The 19,239-nt window shown below is 44.2% G+C and overlaps 2 protein-coding genes across 2 annotated transcripts in view; one reads left to right on the forward strand and one right to left on the reverse strand.

Moving 5' to 3' along the window:
* Positions 681-2,123, reverse strand: LOC8067602 (formin-like protein 3). The gene is made up of 3 exons (XM_002450085.2): positions 1,170-2,123; positions 1,006-1,086; positions 681-910 (listed from the first exon to the last, which is right to left on the reverse strand). The coding sequence occupies exons 1-2, from the start codon at positions 1,903-1,905 to the stop codon at positions 1,022-1,024; spliced, it is 801 nt and encodes a 266-aa protein (XP_002450130.1). The 5' UTR covers positions 1,906-2,123; the 3' UTR covers positions 681-910; positions 1,006-1,021.
* Positions 3,539-19,239, forward strand: part of LOC8067606 — a 41,685-nt gene continuing 25,984 nt past the window's right edge. Inside the window, exons 1-13 of the mRNA XM_002448847.2 lie at positions 3,539-3,810; positions 3,894-4,067; positions 5,189-5,284; positions 7,562-7,631; positions 9,037-9,161; positions 11,272-11,412; positions 11,502-11,659; positions 11,760-11,919; positions 12,000-12,098; positions 16,881-16,958; positions 17,062-17,121; positions 17,210-17,367; positions 18,001-18,202. Of these exons, the coding sequence (XP_002448892.2) occupies positions 3,643-3,810; positions 3,894-4,067; positions 5,189-5,284; positions 7,562-7,631; positions 9,037-9,161; positions 11,272-11,412; positions 11,502-11,659; positions 11,760-11,919; positions 12,000-12,098; positions 16,881-16,958; positions 17,062-17,121; positions 17,210-17,367; positions 18,001-18,202 (1,689 nt within the window). The 5' untranslated portion in view covers positions 3,539-3,642. The remainder of the gene's footprint in view (positions 3,811-3,893; positions 4,068-5,188; positions 5,285-7,561; positions 7,632-9,036; positions 9,162-11,271; positions 11,413-11,501; positions 11,660-11,759; positions 11,920-11,999; positions 12,099-16,880; positions 16,959-17,061; positions 17,122-17,209; positions 17,368-18,000; positions 18,203-19,239) is intronic.

Here is a 19,239-nt window from a genome sequence, read left to right on the forward strand (position 1 = left end):
AGCATTTATGAGAATTAATCCGTGATTAATGAGTGGTAAGGTAAGGAATTATCTCATAACTCTATGTGGCTCTATGTGGGAGTACCAAATTTCAAAAACTAGAGTATCCCTTGACGTACTTTATGAAAAACATAGAGCTAGCCTCTAGCTGCACCTTTTTTGCGGAGCGGAGTTAGTGAGCTAGACGTGTTTGGCAGCATGGAGCTAGAGACTAATCAATAACTATCTGCTCTTGAAAAATGTTGTTTCAAACACAGTTTCAGACTATCTCACGTCCTCACTGGCTCATTGCATCTGTATGTCCCACCACGTTCCAGTGCACATAGCAGAATACTCTTTTTTCAGTCTAAAATTACAAGTTCTGAACACGAAGTTGAAACGAGAAAAAAAAATTGAGGCGCTGCTGACTGCAGTACAAGCTCTCAGTCTTGAGCTAAAAAGGAAATCCCTGCATGATTCTAAGGGATAGTTCCAAATGTTTGAGTGATAGAATAAGGCAAGGAAAATATAAATACGAGGCACTTGGAACCTTGCAGTGTCATCGCAATTCAAAAGTTCAGAACAACAAGCTGAAAAAAAATGGGTGAACAGTTACTGACTACCCTACATATAGTTCAGAGCTCTGAAGAGATACTAGCTAGTTCCAAATGTTTCGAGTGAGTAATAGAATCACAAATGCAAATCAAGCAAATGGATATCTGAATTAGCATATGATACTAGAAACTTAACAGATGTTCAGTTACAACAAGGCCATAATTAGAATTTGTAATCGATTCATCAATGATACTAAACTCAAACATATTGTCTTTGTCTATCCATGATCACTTCAGCTAGGGAGTCACTTTTGTACTCCTATATATAAATAGATACTTGACCTTGCAAGATCCTGACATGGTTTGCTGTCACTAACCTGCAATAGCGCAATGTATGTGGAGTAATAAGATTTGAGTGAGAAGCATTCTTATTACAAACTATCAAGAAATAATCACTGAAGTTGGTGATGACCTCTGCTTCGATTGGTCTATGGGGATGGGTCACTCCCCGTCCCCGAGCTCTGTGGGAAGTTTGTGGGGGAAGGACGCCCAGCTGCAGCAGCAATCCATGCACCGCATCAGATACTCAGATCAGATCAGATGAAGAACTCGAGAGCAGAGGAGAGGATCACTTACTGAAGCAGACGTAGAGCACCTGCGGCGGGAGGACGACGCCGCAGGCGATGGGGAGGTACATCATGCGGACGGGATCAACGGGTTTAGGCAACACCTTGTTCACGTCGCCGAGGATGACCGGGCACAGGCAGCGCAGCATGTGGTCCCCTCCTCCGGCCGCCGCCGGGGCGCTGGACGCGCGCAGGAACGCCGCGAGCGCGGAGCAGCACGCGCCGGTGGGAGCAGGCGTCTCGGTGTCGTTACCCGTGATGAATTCCCCGCACGTCGTCAGCGGCGCCAGAGGCGTCACGCAGTCGTAGCCGGCATCGCCGCCGGCTTTGCTGCCCGGAACCGGAACCGGCACCGGCACCGGCAGTGGCCGTGGCACCGGCCAGCCCGGGAACGGGCGTGGCGGCTGCGGTGGCCTCGGGCAGGTGCACGGCGGGCACCGCAGGCCTCGGCGGGGAGGCGGCACCGGCGGAGACGGCGCTGGCACCGGCACGCAGACATCGCCGCTCGCCGTGAGAGACTCTTCGGGGGCGAGCGTGTCGTTGCAGTGCCTCGTCGTCGGTGGTGGAGGAGGCGGGTGCACGGGCTGCGCCGGCGCAGTGGGAGTCTGCGGCGGCGCGTTGCGGTGCCGGAACCCGCGATGCCGCCTGTACCGGAGTTCATCGAAGCTAGGGTCGCCGCCGCCGGTGGCCAGTGCCTGCTGCTGAAGCAGCAGCACTGCCGTCATCATCAGCAGCAGCAGCGCCATTTGATGAATGGAGTGGGCGATTGATTGATTGATTGATTGGGAAGAAACTTTGAACGTAACATTTGCCTGCGTTGCTAGCTATATATACTGCACTGCACGCATCATCACTCCATGAGAGTCCCAGCTGAATGATCGGCGTGACAAAGAGTCTCCTGGCAGGCACCAACGCTCACAACCTTGCTGTGTTGCTTCTCTACGATTTGTTAAATAAATGTTTTGTTTTTAATATTGGACGGACCCTGCTGGTGCCGCCCTGCCTCAACCACTTATGTTTTCCATCCATCCAAATCCAAACTCAAAATGATTTTGACGTGTTTGGTACTCAAATTTCTACGCTTCTCTACGTGCCTCTGTCCTCATTCCCATCCGTGTCAAGCAGCCGCTGTTGAACATCTTTGGTGGCCAGGTCAAACACCACCACACCACCAGGGGACTCAGGGAGGTGGATGCTGCGTACATTCGCCTCCAGCACCACATTCACTTCCTCCTCTCTATGGCCTCAACATATAACATACTTAAAACTATCAATTTCAATCAAAATTTTCTCAATGAATTACAAATTGAGGATAGAGCTAACTAAACTCACCAGTCAAACTGAACCATGCTAGGAGTCCAAGACTCCAAATGCAGAATCCGATTGTGACCACAATCGAGACAAAGAGTACAAGATGACACGACGGGAATCCAAGTGCATAATCCGATTGCCAGTTCTATAACATATGATTATGTCACCTGCAACCATTCCATCTCGCCTAGTCGGGGCCATCCTAGTCGTCTCCGTCACTTTCGCCGACGATCATCTAGCTGCATCTCTGGATGAGGGTCACGCGCACCATGAACTCCAGCCCAAGTTTGACATGGTCGGACGCACTGGCAAAGGGGTCCACGACCAAAGACGGGGAAGACAAGCGTGGCGGTAGCGATGCACTCGATACTCGATAGTGTAAAGAACAGGGTCGACGAGGTCCAGGGTGGTTTCCGGAGGATATCATGATGGAGCCATGGAGTAGCGTGACGAGCACGAGCTAGAGGCACAAGGGTGGGCGCGAGAACGGCGAGGAAGCTTAGGTAGTGGCACAATGGGGTCTGTGAGGAGGAGGCTATTAGCAGATTGAGACTAGTATGGATGGATAATGAGATCTGAACGTTGTTTAGATAATAGTTGAGTGTTTTAAAAGTCTAGGGATCGAGATGACAAGACGACACAAGTTTAAGAATTACTCAATAATAAAAAAGAAAGCAGAAAAGAGGACGCAACCTCGCACCACCTCCGCGGCTAGCCACTGCTACCGTGCCCCATCTGTGTCTGCCTACCTTCCCCTAGTAGTGGGGCACTGCGGCCTTGCACCACCTCCGCCTCCCGCCGCCAATCCATCTCCCTCTATCCCGGCCACCTCGGCGCCGCGACTCCGCCTCCACGGTCTCTGGCTCCATCGCGCAACCCCGCGGCGAGGCCCCGCCGGTGGCTGACTCCCTATATTCGCCAGGCTCTTCTCGGCCAACAGCAGTGTCCACATCACCTCGAATGCTCCTGCGCGTCCACGTCACCTGGAATGCTCCTGTCCGTCCGATCTCCCATCCAACCCTAGTTTGAACTGCTTCTGCTTCCGTTCCAAAGAGGGCCTGAAAACCCTCTATTGGTCTCTCCTTTCCAAAAACCCTCGTTCAGCTGCTGCTCACCGGATTCATTCTCCCGCCTCCTCGCCGCAACTAGGGTTTCTTAAGCCCCCACCGCCCATGGCGAGCGGCGGGGCTGCTACATCCACTTCCATTCCCGTCGCCGCCGCCGCCGCCGCCGCCGGCACCAGCAAGACCGTGTCCGCATCGCTATGGTGGGACTCCTTCGTCGCCCTCTCCGACGACCTCGACCGAGCCACTGCTGGCCCCTCCGTCCCGGATGCCTTCGTAAGTCCCGTTACTCCCTATTCCGCCTCACAGCCTCGTCTCGCAGATTCATCGGCCGTAACAGTTGCCTTCCTTCGCTGCAGTCTAAGCGGATCAAAAGCCACCACGCGTGGCTCCGAGGGTCGGTCTCCATGTTCGAGAAGCCGAACGTCGCGTCGAGGAGCGCACTGGACGCTGGCGAGGTTGTCGTCGGGGAGCATCGCCTCACTGTCAAGACGGAGTTCAAGGAGGCCGCGCTTCGTGCAAGCAAGTGCCTGGTAATTTTGCTCCCCCCTGTCTCACTTATCGGATGGACATAGTAATTTGTAGATTCTGGTGATGGCTCTTTCTTTGAGTTCCTGAAATGCCCAGATGTTTAGCTCTGAATTGCATTTAGTAGCTAAACTGTGTAGGCCCATAAGTAGATTAGTGTAAAGGGCTTGCGGTTCTGTAGAATTGCTTGAATGATGAGTAGTGACCAAGGTTGTTTTTGTTTCCTTTACCTCGAACTTGCAATTTTAGTATTGTAGATGTGTCAAATATGGCATACGGTTTCTTTGAGGGACACCCTTTGAAATATCAAATATTGGCCTGCAGAAATTTGTAGTTATAATCATACATCAGATGCCATCATTAATTTAAAATGGTCTTAGCAAAAGTTTTCAGCTCTAAAGTTAGCCATGTCTAGCATTATTGCATTAATATTGGAAGGGCCACCAAGGCACCAGTATATGATTTCTACTAGAATGAGAAGTATTAACACCCCTCTTGGTAGATATGAATTTTCCCAGATCTCCATTAGAATGACTTTTTCCTGGATGGTTTTCCCCCTAAATTCTTGCAGGAAATCTTAATGCTAAATCGGAAGGCCCTTTGGCCATCCAATTTGACATAGTTGTCTCATTTTCCATTAGCACTGACCACCAATTGACATACTATGAAAGATCCTTTTGTTAGTCCGTCTTTGCCCTGCCGTACTTAAGGATATGGCTATTCTGCCTCAGCCTCGACATGCAGTGCGCAGACATTATTGTGGCTCGACATGCAGTGCGCAGACAATATTGTTTGTCTTATCTTAATTTGATCTTGGTTCCTGTCATATATATAGTCAGCTTCATGATTCTCTTAAATTGTTTACTATCATTTGTTTGACAGTACAAAATATTTGTGACAATATGATTCTTAGCATTTGGTGTACACATTTTTTCCTTAGTGTTTGTCCAATAAAGCTTGGAGAAATTGAATGGTATTAGCATGATCGTTATTTTGATAAATACCCATATTTTCTGCTATTTGATGCAAATTTTGATCTTTCTTGTGTACTATCCATATACTATGTATCTTGCTTTTTTTCCAAACAAAAAGTTTTGTTGTGTTGCTAAATTTGAGTTCCCCACAGAACCTGGATGAGGTGCAATCATACATTCTGGTCAAGAGATCTTCAGAAATCTCTCCAACAATCTGTGATGCTGATGCTGAGGAGTTTCTTCACCTGGTATAATTCTGCAATATATATATAAATATTTTTTCTTGAAAAGATGCTCTACCTATCTACTGCTCTGTTGATTGTAGAAACTGCAATGTCAATGCTGTAGTGTACCTGTCCTTTGATGCCATGCAATTGCACTCTACCCTTCATGTTGTTTTAAGAAATTTGCAACAAAAAGAAAAAGGCATACTTGAGGCACAAGTTTGTTTGTTCACCTTAGACATGGCTATAAAAGCGCATGTGAGAAACACCAGGCACAACTGTAAACGACAATGTTTACCCTAGTATGAGATATAAGCATAGTTATTAACTTGTTTGTTGCCAGTCTTGGGCCCATGTTGTTGTAGTTAACTAATAATGACATAAAAAATACATGAATTATTTGATTGCACATGTATAATTACATTGGCCTAAACCTGTCACTGGGAATGAAAGTCAATGCTGCAATCCTTGTTCCTGGGTTCCTTATCCCGGAATGTGGCTTGCAGATGGCATAAGACACTGCTTAGGTCGTGCTCCAGGCGCGGCCTGTAGAGCATAGGTGGCACTAGGGGAGCATGGACCACGGGCAAGGCGAGGAGGAAGAGTGGAGCTCATATCGCTTCTGGTGCCAGCCAGTGCACATTGCAAGTGTTTGAGAACATGGGAGAAGCGTCGTAGACGATGAAGACGAGGGCCGCCTCCTTGCAGACTCGTAGGCACTGAGGTAGCAGTAGCACATGCATCTGATTCCCATGCAGAGAGCACCAGAGAGAAGAGAAGGGCGAGGGCGACAGATTTTGCTAGTCCCAGGTGTGAGCTGATGTCTGCCGGTGAGGAATTTCAGGCAGTGGCGGCTCTATGACGGCAAGAGCAGAGAAAGGAACAAGAGGAATGAGAGGTGGCGGCGTTTGCTAGCTGTCCTGTGTGGGGATTTAGAAGCTTTAGGGGAAGTCATATTGGGCCAAGTGGGCCTTAAAATGACAGCCCAGTAGCCTATAACTTTCTTCATACCTTCTTTTCTCCCCACTCTATTTAACTCTGTAACTTGTGATTGCGAACCTTATATGTGATGATAGCAAACAGATCTTCCCAAGCTACCATTCTGAAAATAGTCGGTTCACGTTCCATGTATCAAACCATCATCGCGAAGAGGTATACTCCCCATCGTTCCGGGAGCTTATAAAGTGTCAATCCGTGCACCACCGTACCCATTCCTCGACCCCATGACCGGGAACCTTGTGACACGACAACCCCTGCCATGGCGTCACCCCACCCCCTCTTGTTTTCCCTTTATTAGTCTGTTTTTTATAATTTCTGCAGCTTTTTAGTTAACTAATTTGCATTGCTTTGCTTGATTTATGTTGGGCTGAGTGGGAAAATAAGAAAGGAAAAACACATATGTAAGAAAGAGAGTCAGACCATCAACCAGCACCTGCTCTCTGCTTATAAATGCACACCAACTTGCAATGACAAAAAGGTGAGAAAATAATGAAGGCAAGCTTCACATAATCTTAACCACAGTTTTTGCTGCCGCACAATCCCTATCACTCCTTCACTACACATAACACAAGCACAAAACAGATCAAAAGAAGAGCAGCTCAAAGTGGGTGCTTGTTTCCATGTGCCTAAGCATGAAAGATGGGCACTTTGCCAAAGGCACTGTGCCTAATGCACATTTTAGGTGTCCTCGCATCACTGTGCCTCTCCTGAGTGGCCTAGCTGCCTAAGCAAGCACTTTTTTTTTGTGTTTTTTTCATCCATGGTTTCAAGTCTTGGTTTCTTCCCTCACTACACAGATTGCTAGTTCTGTTTGACATTGGAATAGCACTTATTCCAAAGTTACATTGCAATCATCTATCTATAGTTAAAACATTAGTACATTGCCGCTGGGAACTCTGCTACACCCCAGATGTTTGAACAGTGGTTATTCTAATGACGAAGTTAAGACCATCTAGTTACTGGGGTCTGCAATCTCTAATATTAGCACCTCTAATATCCATAAAAAGAACTTTTGCCTCAAGTAAATTTATGGTTGAAGCAGTGATTTGTTTTTAAAGTTTAGTAACATTTATCTGTAATGCTATTTTTATCTATTAACTTCTCTAGCTAAGAATGAATGCCATGAATTACATTGGCATTTTTAGCTGCATGTTATCCATTCTCTAGGTTAAACTTTTGGTGTTGATGAGAATATCAGTGTTGCTAGCTTGTGGATACATACTACTTAAGTTTTGCTATAGTATAACAGTTCTGTTATTGCTCTTCATGCCCTTTTAGAGTAACATTGTTTTTTCCTTGAAGGTATCTGTACAATATTACCTTGAGCGTCAGTGTTTACTGAAGTGCATCAGAAGAATCTTTGTTCATGCAAGTAAGCTTGTAGTGTTATTGGGCTACATTACAATGTCGACCAGTGCAAAATTCCATTTTCACTTGTTGATTCTCTACTGTTTTTATTCTCATGTCACATTGATAATACCCCATTCCTTTATGATTTATGGAAAAACTTTGTTATAGTAAGACTGCTTCCATGAAACTTTTTTTACATGCAAATACAGGCCGATAAGCATGCACTTACAAAGCATAAACTCTTTTATTAGAGACCATTAAAGTCAATAGTAACTTAATATCACATACTAAGTGAGTAATCTGCATGAATTTCGTATCAAGATGCAATCGTTTTTTCCTTGAACATGCAGGGGAAATCAAGATGTAATGTTTGTTTCCAGATATATGTTAATATAAATTTTCCACTGAATTAACCCTTTTACCCTTATAGTTCTTTATGTAATGCTGATGATTCTATTTTGTGTGATTGTTATATGCATATTATTTTGACCTTGTTTAAAAAATTTCAGAACCAGTTTATGCTGGCCATGAATTATGGTTAAACATTGTAGTTGGGGATTGGATTTGACAACATATAACTGATACACAATTAAAACTTTGGGGTCATCTGGATATGTACTGTTCTACAGTTGCTTCTTTTGGGCTACCATTATAAGAGTTGAGCCCATCCTTCCTGACATGTCTGTTTTGCATGCTTGCTGCTGCTGCTGCTGCTTAGAGTATCAGGACCATGCTTATTCTTCCTCTATTTCTGCTGCTTCTTACTGGCAGGGAGTGCATAGAGGTCATGGATGTTAGCAATGGGGAGGATGGCCACTGACCTGAGGTTGGTGAGCGTACCTATCTTGCTTTGCCTCATGCCGGCAATGGTTGGTGCAGGAAGAGGGTCACTTGTGGGGTAGTTAGGGGGCAGTGCATGCACAACTGCGGTGTAGGAATTTTTTGAGGTGGCTGCTGATGCTTTGAACAACATGGCCTGCCATGAGGGCTATCTCAGCGAGTCAGCTCCTTTGGCATTATCGTACTTTAATCCTGGGCAGGGATAGGGCTGAGGAAACATTTATGGATGATGAAGGATTATCATATTTTCCAAGAATGAACACTGAGTGTCATGACCCGAATAAGAAACTTTGTGGTGGCATATCTCTAAACCTGTCACTTGTGGCATATATGTAAATAACCCAATATTTATTTGTCATCCTTCACCTCTAAGGATATTGCTGAATTATTTCAATCTGTCTGGCATATTTTTGGTGTCTCCCCTTTCTAGAACTTATCATTAATCATTTCAAAAATAACTCTGAATAAAAAAGAGAGAAAATTATGGATCGGTAACATATGCATGCTTTTTGTAAACAAAACATATTATTTGCTAACTTTCTGTGTTAAAACTGCAAATCTCATGCTTTTGTTGCCGACACACACAGGTGATGGGTCTGATTCAACTGATCCCATTCGAGATGAGGCTTCACTATTGATTAGTGAAGAGATAGAAAGGAAACTGATATCCATCATTGAAGATTGTTTTTCAGCTGCATCTTCTGTAAAAGCGGTTGGTTTATGAAACTAGTGCTAATTTAGTGCAGCAACTCAGCAAGTAACATTGCATGCATTTTTCTTTTGCACCTTATACGCCTCAAGTTCTTAGTTACTCCTTATTTACTATGCTTAGCAGTCTTTACTTTCATATGTTTTTACTGGCAATACTGATAGCTAATATATGTTTGAAAATGATATGAGTAGATTTGTGTTCATAATTGTTTCACAGGATTATGCTTTTGATATATTACAACAAAAAATGTAGTCCGAGTTTTGTTCTGGAGACAGTGTTGATGTCTGAAATGCCAATTTGTAACTGGGGCAAGTATGATTTTGTATTGATTCTTGCTTTGCTCTTGATTTCTTCATGAATTTGTTCGTTGGAGCTTCATACCTGAGGGATATATCTTATTTGGTCTGTTTGGAATAAAATATCTTTGTCGCTTCTGGTCATCTGATTGTGCTTTGGATTTTGAACTCTGTAAGACTTTGTCTGTTCAAAGATAGAGGACGTATTTTGTGTTGACTAGATCTTGAAGGTTTGATTTTGACCATTGTTTTCTCATGGAATATCATTTATACTTTATAGCTGTGGTACAATTATAGTGTTCATTTTCAAATGTGATTCTAGTTACATAATATTTATACAGTAAATATTCTTATAAATTTACTAATTGTTGGAAAAATGTTCAAACATTAGCTTTTTATCTTTTTAAATTAAATGAAAGGTGCCTTGTGTTTTTTACTGGAAGGGTGGGTGTATGCATGGTTATTAAGGCGGTAAGACAGAACGTGGTGAGCCACCCTTTTGAGTTGCCTAGGTATCGCCTAGGTGATCATAAGGCGAGCAAGGAGGCGCCATATGAATATGAAGAACTTCAGAGATGCAGTGTGGAGAAGGTGATAAAAGGAAAATAAAAAAGATAAGAAGAAAAGGGAAGAAACTAAGAAAGGCCATCCCAAGAGACCACCAAGCAGCCCATGTAACCTTCCTAAGCATGACCTAGAGCTGCCATCATCCTCCTGAAACCCCTTCCATCAGGCGCCACCTCTATCTCTCCCTCTCGTCTCTCTCTCCTCCCCCCTCCTGTTCACATCTATTGCTGCCGCTGTGACACCTCTCCTCCGATCCTCCCCGCCTCTTACCCTCCCCTTCTCCCATGCTGGCAAAACACCCCCTTCCAGATCTCTCTCCACTCTATGCAGATCGAGAGCTGCTGGCCTGTTGTTGCCTGCCCCTCTCACATCTCTGATGTTGCAGTTGGCTGGGTGAGGAAAGCTGCCATGGCCATGGGAGCTGATGGGGATGGGGGCAGAGATAGGAGTTTGGCCTTCACTGAATTCTGCTGGTCCTCCTTTAGCTCTTCCTCTTTGTTCTCCCTCCCCTCCTCTCTTATTCTGCTGGTTTTTGTTTGTGGCGATGGGGACGCCTGCAATTTTTTATCGCCTGGACACCTAAGCGATGCCTTGAAAACCATGGGTGCATGTTTTAAGCCTAACATTACCTAATGCCAATCTGGCTAGATTGGGCTAGAAAATTTTGAAAAGTTGGCATCTAGAATTTGGGGCTGTTCAGGCCCCTTACACTCTGGAGACTTTTTAAAGAGCTGTGCATTACTAGTATAATTAAGAAATGTTCAACTTCAAGTGTCTCTTATATGTTGGTGTTATTAGGGGTACTTGTGATGCTGAAATGATGGGTGGTTTTGGTGTGTGTTTGCCCTTTGTGCCATTGCAATATATATCCACTTAGATTGTGTTTTTCCCATTTAGCAGTTACATTTTACTGAACACACAGGAGAGCTGCATATTTCTGTCTTAGAATAGAAATTAACAGTTATATTAACTCAGCAAGTGCATACTGACATATTTGTGCATGGTTTTGCACTCAGGTAAGCTTTTGAACTTATCGTGCTTGTAGATTTGCAGTGCACCTTCCAGTTTTGAAGCTGTTTTGTGGTTATAAGGCCATAATGTCCTTGTCAAACTTTATATGCATTAAACCCTCCTGCAAGGGCATGATGTACTACACACAAATGCATTATCCCCCTTGGCATCCTTCTTATATTTTCTGGCAAATTTCTCAGGTGTTAGAACTTAGATGATGTGACTTTATTTTGCAGGAAGCAGAATTTACAGTCTCTAGTCTGGAGGAAACTTTGATTGAAGTTAACTTGATTCTTGACATATTGTTTCTTGCTTTCTATGGTAACTTCTCAAGATGTAATGGTAGACTGTGGATAACTTTGTGTTCAATTTTTAAGGTTAGTGTTTTTTCTTGGACTTGAAGTTAAATTTCTACCTCTTTTCACTTGATATAAAAAATTTGATTTCGTGAGTGTTGTTCTTTTAGGACATTCTATGTGGTTCTTATGATATCGGGAAATTTGTTGTATCAGTTGAGGCGAAGAATTCATTTCATTATGCTAAAGCTCAGCTACTTCTCATCCTTATTGAAACTTTGGACTTTGAGAATCTCCTCTGGATGATTCATGATGAAGTTCCTCTGAGGTATCATCTACTTTCTGAATCTGGTGGCATGTTTGTGCACTGGAGTACATGACATATTCATAGCCTTTCAGTGTAATCTGATATTTTATTTTTGTCTCAGTGGAGGGTGTTCTGCATTTTCTGTTGGTGATATTCTGGAGATGGATGTTGAAATATCAAAATTTCCTGAATTTTCAATGGTAGAATCAGGAGCACTTATACTGGCTTGGGCAGTTTTCCTTTGCCTAGTTCTGTCTCTTCCAGAAAGTAACACCAACTTGGTAATGATGATATTCTGCATTACACTTTTACAATGTTATTAGACAAGTACTGTACCTCTTATTACCCTTAGTGGTCCCAGGAAATTGATCATACATCTTATGCCCGACGGGCCTTTGAGTTTGCACCATTCAATTATTTACTAGGAGTTCTTTGTTCAAGCATCTTCAGGGAGTCAGATGTAAGTGTTATCCAATTGTTTATTTTTGAGTTAATGTTACTGAAGTTAATATTGCTAATCATTGTTGCAACTCTTGTCGTTTCGCTGAAATTTGGCTTATGCTGATTTGTTGTGAGAGGAAAACCCTGTTCGTTCGAAAATACTGCTAAAGTAGTGCTGCAGAACATGGCCTATATTTCTGTAATGTTATATTGATTATTGTTTAGTGTTAGTATAATCCATGCTGCTGTTAGTCTTTTGTTAGTAAGTCAAGGTCTCTGCTAAAGTTTCTGATTTTCATTAGTTGGGCTAACCCTAGAAGGGTAGCAATATAGGAAGGCATACATGGGCCTCATGGGCTTAATACAGTTATACTCTAACAGTCTCTACCTTAGGTTGTAAGTCAGTCAAGTTTTAGGCTGCAAGTTTGAGTCAAGTCAAGGTCTTTTCTTAGGTTGTAAGATAGCTACTAGGGTTGATTTCTGTACTCCCTTTTCAGTTATATATAAGAGGTAAAGGCACCAGCAAGCTGCAGCTCACAGCAGCCCAAAAACCAGCCTCCATCATCTTATTCAATGTGAAGTGCAGCAGCAGCAACAAGCAGCTGCATATACCACTATCGATCCTAACACTTAGCACTTTTTGTTTCTTGAACACATGAGAGCTGTCTATTTATTTCATTAATAAGAAGGAAAAATCAAACCACAGTGATGGAAGAGAAACTCTGCCACCAAAAAACTCACTACACAGAACACACAAGATCAAACTGAAAGGAAGAAACTGCCCCAGACAACAAAAAAAGGTGACTCGTGACCCTGGGACTAAAATATGCAGGCCACATTATGCACCCTGACCAAAAGCTCTTGAGATTTCGCGCTGGTTGAGCACTTGAAGATGTTGGTTCCTGGGCACACACAGCCGAGCAGCAGCTTTGCTGCTCTGGAAGTTGCTTGAGCTGAACTGAAGTTTTGTGTTGCCTTGGGTGTGGTATTCATAAACTCTTGTACCAACTATAAGGTACATAAGAATATGGCTGAGTACAGCACCATATACTTCTAGTACTACTAGTACATTGGCTTAGATCAGCCCACTACCAAGACATGGCTGATGTAGCTAGAGATGGCCTATTGCCTAACACTCAACAGCAACAAGGAGCTGACCGAGTGCCTGCTCCTGATGCAGAGACAGAGAGAGAGATCAGCAACAGATTATGTCTTACAGAAGACACATGCATAAAGCAACTGTCTGTAAGATTGACCTGATTTGGCCTTGCTTCACTAAAAATACAATCATTTCGATGTTTCCCATGCCACTAGAATGACGAGTGAGTTTAGTCCTTTCCTGATTTCCTTTGGTAAGTTCTTGATTGCCTGATACCACGAACTAGCCCCAGCTCCTGAAAGATTTGACTCCGTACCTGCCGGGCACAAACACAGGAAACAAGGAGGTGTTGGATACATTCTTCAACTTGATCACAAAGGGGGCAGGCAGCAGGGTGAGGAAGACCATGCTTGGCAAGGCGGTCAGCTATCCAGCATCTGTTGTTCACCTCAATCCAAATGAAAAATTTGCACCATAGGGGGCCTCAAGTTTTCCAAATCCTCTTCCATGGTGCAAAGTGAATCCTTCCAAGGAAAAAGACACTATGTGCAGATTTACTGCTGTATGTTCCTGAATTTGTAAGCGTCCAGCGATGCTGGTTCCTTACTACTGGATGCAGGGCGGTGTTTTCAAGACGTCCGATTAATCGCGACTAATCGTCCTGGACGGTTGGAGGTACTCGACCAGGGCCTCCGACTTGGCCAGAACGACCAGGAAACTGGTCGTCCGATTAGTCGTCGTCCAATCGCGATTAATCGTCCGTCCAGGTTGTCTGGCGTCCAGTCAGGAGATGGTCCAGTCAGTAGATGGGCTGCATCTCAGAGTTTGGGCCTAGCTAGCTGCCTTATATTTTGGCCCAAGCCCATTAGGGTTTATGTTGTCTACCCCTCACTCATTTCAGCACAACACATTCATTCCTCTCCTCTCCTCCCGTCCAGCACCAGCAGCCAGGTAAGTGGCCAGCTGACCTATCTAGACTCTAGAGCCTAGAACATGTATATATATTTGGTATAATGTGTATTGTATATAGCTACATAATATATGTGGTATATATCAGTCCCCATATGTGTAGGGGACGACCAGGACGTCCAGGGGACTCGTCCAGGGTCGATTAATCGTCCTGGACGACGAATCGTCCTGGACGGTCCCCCGGTGTCCAGACACGACCAGCCGTCTTGAAAACATTGATGCAGGGTTAGAACATCAACCAACTCCTGAATATATAGATACTCTTTTAGGACAGGAATAGTCAGTGCTCCTTTTATATCAGACACCCAGCATTGATTAACCATGGCTTGAGCTACTGTGCATTGTTTTGATGGCCTTCTTGAGCATTGCCTTGATCAAGTTAGTGGCAATTCAGAAACCACTGCCACCTCGAAGAGGCCCTGGAGGTTATGAGTCACCTGAATGGGAAGTCCTGCCCATTTAGAAGTTATTGGCATTTCCTGGTTTCAGTGAGAAAAGAAAAGGGTTGGTGAGTTTGAGAAACTGCAATAGATAAAACTCATGTGGGGATGGATTTAATAGACTTAATGGTGAAATGCTAAGTACTTTGTATCTGGGCTGCTGCAGCAGCAGTTGATCTGAAGGTGGTGGGTGGCAGTGCAGTGACAGGGAGGAGTGTCTGGCCGGCAGAGAGAAAGAGATGAGGAAAGTGAATGAGAGCTCTGTGAGAGCAATAAAGGAGGGCATCAAGCAATCAGGGGGTTCGGGGGTATGGGGGCCTGGGCCTGTTCAGTCCTTTCTACTTCTCCATTTCTCCCTTTTTTTTCTTTTCTTCCTAGAAAAAAATTGGTTCAGGCCAGGCAGGACTCTCCACCAGTGCAGCTTTGTGACAGCTCAGGGGCCTCCTTACCGTGGTATAGGAGATGGCACATATGCCTACGGTACCAGGGTTTGAGCTCAGGCTGCTGCTGATCTTTATGTGGATTGTAGTGCACAAGCGCTGTTGGACCGCATATTGTCTTGCAAAACGTGGATGCCACATCTAGTGCATTGTCCTCACTGTGACCAAGATGGGGAGACAATTGGTCACATACTTACTAGCTTGCGCGTTTGCTAGACAATTCTTATTGTCTCCTGCAATGATATGGCCTGCAAGCATTGTGTCCTTCTGTGGAATATGCATTACAGTACCAATGAAGCAGCCAACGTCCAGCTACAGCCTACAACGAGTCAATTCTCTCATTATTCTGGGCTTGAACTCTTTGGAAGCATACTAATTGCCGCGTTTTCAACAGCGCCGCAGCAAAGAGCAGGCTCAGCTTTGGGCCATCTCTCTTTGACAGCATTATCTCCTGGTATCTAGGTCATTTATATGTCGATTGTTTACAGAAAAAAGTGTGAATTTCGCTTAAGAATTGCAGGGGTGTGGTTGTGTACTGTGTATTTGGGCTCTTTTCCCCTCTTCTTCTAGATAGCAGCTCTCCTGCGTGTTTGAGAAAAAGCCCAGGCATGTTGGCATGAACTAATTGCAAGTCTGAATCTGAACTGCCTGCGGGCAGCTTGGCCAGAGGCCGCTTGGATTGTATTGAAATGCAACAAGAACTCACATGGATACAAGGGAGAGAGGGCTGCTGCATATATAGCCTAGAGAGCAGACAGCACCCCAACATGTCCCTGACAACTTCTAACTACCTAAAGCAAAACTGTCTAACAGCAACTTGGTTCACAAGGCACCATGTTCAGCTTGGCTGCCAAGGAACCTATTAGGTAAAGTAAAACACAATTACAGTAAAGTAAATGGTAACTAGGCTAACACTAGGCTAACCCTGTCAAGGCATGCCATCTTGATAGATGGTTGTGCCACTGCCCACTGCAAATTTCACTCTCCACCTCTAGGGAAGCACCAAACAATTAAATAATTTGATTAAACTTCTGAAGGAAGTTACATCTTAGTCCTATCCACTTGCAGCTCTGCCCGAGAAGAGCTCTCCCTGCTTCTATTTTGCACTGTGGATGGGAAGCTGAAAAATTCCAATCTCCACCACTCTGCCCCGCCCCGCTCTGCCTTCCTCGCCGGTCTTCTCTTCCTCCTCGCCTTCGTTGCGCCTCTCCACCTCCCCCCGCGCCCCCTCTCCGCTTCGCCGCATCCTCCCCGGCCTTTGCTGCACCCTTCTCCGCTGGGCAGCTCCTCTCCATTGCTGAGACCACCGAGATCTGGCCCGCCGTCACCAAGACCGAGGCCGCCAATCTTGCCGAGACCGAGCCTGCTGTCCTTCTCCATGCACCGGCACAACTTGCTCTCCTCTTCTCTGGCGGGTTGGGAGCGGGAGCTGTCGAGGGAGCTCCACCACATGGCGCTGGGAGCAGGAGCTGGAGCAGGAGGGAGTGGGTTGGGAGCTCTGCCAAACTGGCTCTTATTATTTAGATTCTTGTGTTCACTTTAATTCTGGACGTGGACGGCCAAGAAGTGTCTTATGTGCCATTTCTGCTCAATTCTAGGGATGCTAAGACCAGTTGCTTGCACTATGAAAACGACATTGATTTGATGATTCATGTTGAGTTGTTGACACATTTTTTCTAGCTTCTGTTTCAGAAATGGAAAAAATATGTTATAGATGTTTTATGCACCCATTGTGAAGTCCATGTTGATTCTATGAAATATATTGTAGATCTATTTATTAAGTAGCAGAGTGCACATTCTAGGTTTGTTTATTATGTTGCTGATCATTTAATCAAGTCAAAACTTAATTTCAGGGTCCTGTTTCTGGTTATCGGGGTATATTGCGTACATTCATTTCAGCATTCATTGCTTCATATGAGGTATCTTATGAGGTAAATGCAAATCTATTGATTAGTTACAATTATGTTTAAATTAACTCTTGGTGAAGGCAATACTAAGGAGCTTAACTGGTTGGTTGCATTATTTTATGTGCAGAAAGAAGATAGTTCTCTTGACACGATTTCAAGTATTTTATGTGAAGTTTATGATGGAGAGGTATTAATATGATTATTATGACTGTTGATGTGGAATAATTTATGCATGAGGTCCATAGAAATCATCTTATGATCTTTTAATTGTCCAGGAATCTCTCTGTATGCAATTTTGGGATAAAGATAGTTTTGTTGATGGTCCAATCAGATCTGTTCTTCATATGGTGGAGAAGGAGTATCCTTTTCAGATATCTGAACTAATACACTTCTTATCAGCGGTTTGCCATGGGACCTGGCCTGCTCATTGCGTGTATGTTGTCCTTTTTTTCTTTCTTTTTTTTTCTGGCACTACTACTGTGTCGGGATTGATGTTCCTTCCCCCATAGAAAACTTGTGTCCTTCCTATCTTGTGCTGCGTTGATTTCCTCTATGTTGTTACTGTGATTTGGTTTGCTCAGACAAACATAACTTAAATATGGTTGATGAATTCTGTGTATTTGATAAGAGGACCTTTATTATCTCATTTCAAATTCATAAATTGCTTTTGAGTGAATACTGTTATTACATTTTTTTTTATCAATTTTCCAGTTTTTGGAATAGTGATGATGTTTTTCACTGCCATCTCATGAGCATGAATTTGTAATTTCTTTATCTGTGGATGAAATATACAAAAAACATTCAGAATTATTGATATTATCAGTACTTAGGCAGTAGTATACAAGCCATCTTGGTTTGCAAATTGCAACATGCAGAATGATCCTTACCAACGATTTCATTCCCTTATCAAGAATTTTATCTTTGCAAAATATAATTAACTGTTTTTGGTATTTCAAGAGGATGTGGTTGTATAGATTGTTGTTTAAAAGCAATGCAAAAAAGATCATGATATTCTTTGCCACGTGATGTAGTAATGTATTTCAGTATTTATCGGGCTTCGTTGCAGATATAATTATCTTGAGAGGATGAATGGAGTTACAACAATCTATACGATCCCTTCTGTTGCTGATGGTGTGGATTATGGGCATCAAATTGAAAGTCATCATCCAGTCAGCATTCCTGGTATTGAAGGCATTACACTTCCCCGTGGAACCCATGGCTACATTTTGAAAGTTCTTCGAGAGGATACTGTATTAGTTCGCTGGGAGGTGACTATCTTCTTTGTACTACCATACTTACTGTATGCTTGCATGCTTCCACATTTGTTTCTTTAGACTCAGTTTCATGTGTTGCATCTTTACGACCTTCGTTTGATTTTGCGATTATTATAAAAAAAATTCTTTGCTGCTTCTAGGTTGATTGTTCTTTATGTTTGCATGTTTTTGCATTCATTTGGTGCATCTTTACATCCTATATTCAGCTTTCATGATTATGATAGCAAATTATGTTTGTTGCTACTAAATTGCTTGTTCTTTTATTTGGTCGAGGACAGCAATTTTTTACGTTAATTGATTAATTGACTAGATTGTGCTTCAGTAGATGACAATAACCACCTGACAAAGGGGGATCAACTGTTGGAAACTATAATTCACTGATTGCTGGGCTAACCCTAGAATGGTAGCAATATAGTTCTCATACATCGCCGACGCAGCGGAGTTGCAGACTGTACATGAAAAGAAGCACACACACGAGCCCTCCCCATACGCAACTAGCCACCGGTGATGTTGAGGCTGGAGCGGAACTCGGTGAAGGTCGAGGACGGGAGGACCTTGGTGAAGATGTCGGCTTACGCTTGGACGACCAGGACACCAGGTTGCCGCCCAGAAAGACAGCGTAGCCAGAGGTGGAGTGCCGAGTGTTCGAACACCCGACCCAGTCAGCGTCAGTGTAGACGAGCTCGGTGGTGGAAGACCGGTGAAGGAGTAGGTTGTAGTCGACGGTGCCGCGGAGGTAGCAGAGGAGGCACTTGAGAGCAGTGAGGTTGGGCTCTCGAGGATCATGCATGTGAAGACATACCTTCTACACGGCATAGGTGATGTCTGGCCTGGTGAAGGTAAGGTAGTGAAGTGCACCAGCAAGACTCCGGTAGACAGTGGGATCTGCCACGGGAGCGCCCTCGGCCTCTGACAACTTGCCCTGTGTGTCAACCGGAGTGGAGCAGGGCTTGCAGCTAGTCATCCTCGCTCGCTCGAGGATATCAAGGGTGTACTGCCGCTGGTGAAGAAGTCCGGTGGGGCGAGGCTCA

This window comes from Sorghum bicolor, chromosome 5, assembly GCF_000003195.3.
Source record: "Sorghum bicolor cultivar BTx623 chromosome 5, Sorghum_bicolor_NCBIv3, whole genome shotgun sequence".
Lineage (NCBI taxonomy): Eukaryota > Viridiplantae > Streptophyta > Magnoliopsida > Poales > Poaceae > Sorghum > Sorghum bicolor.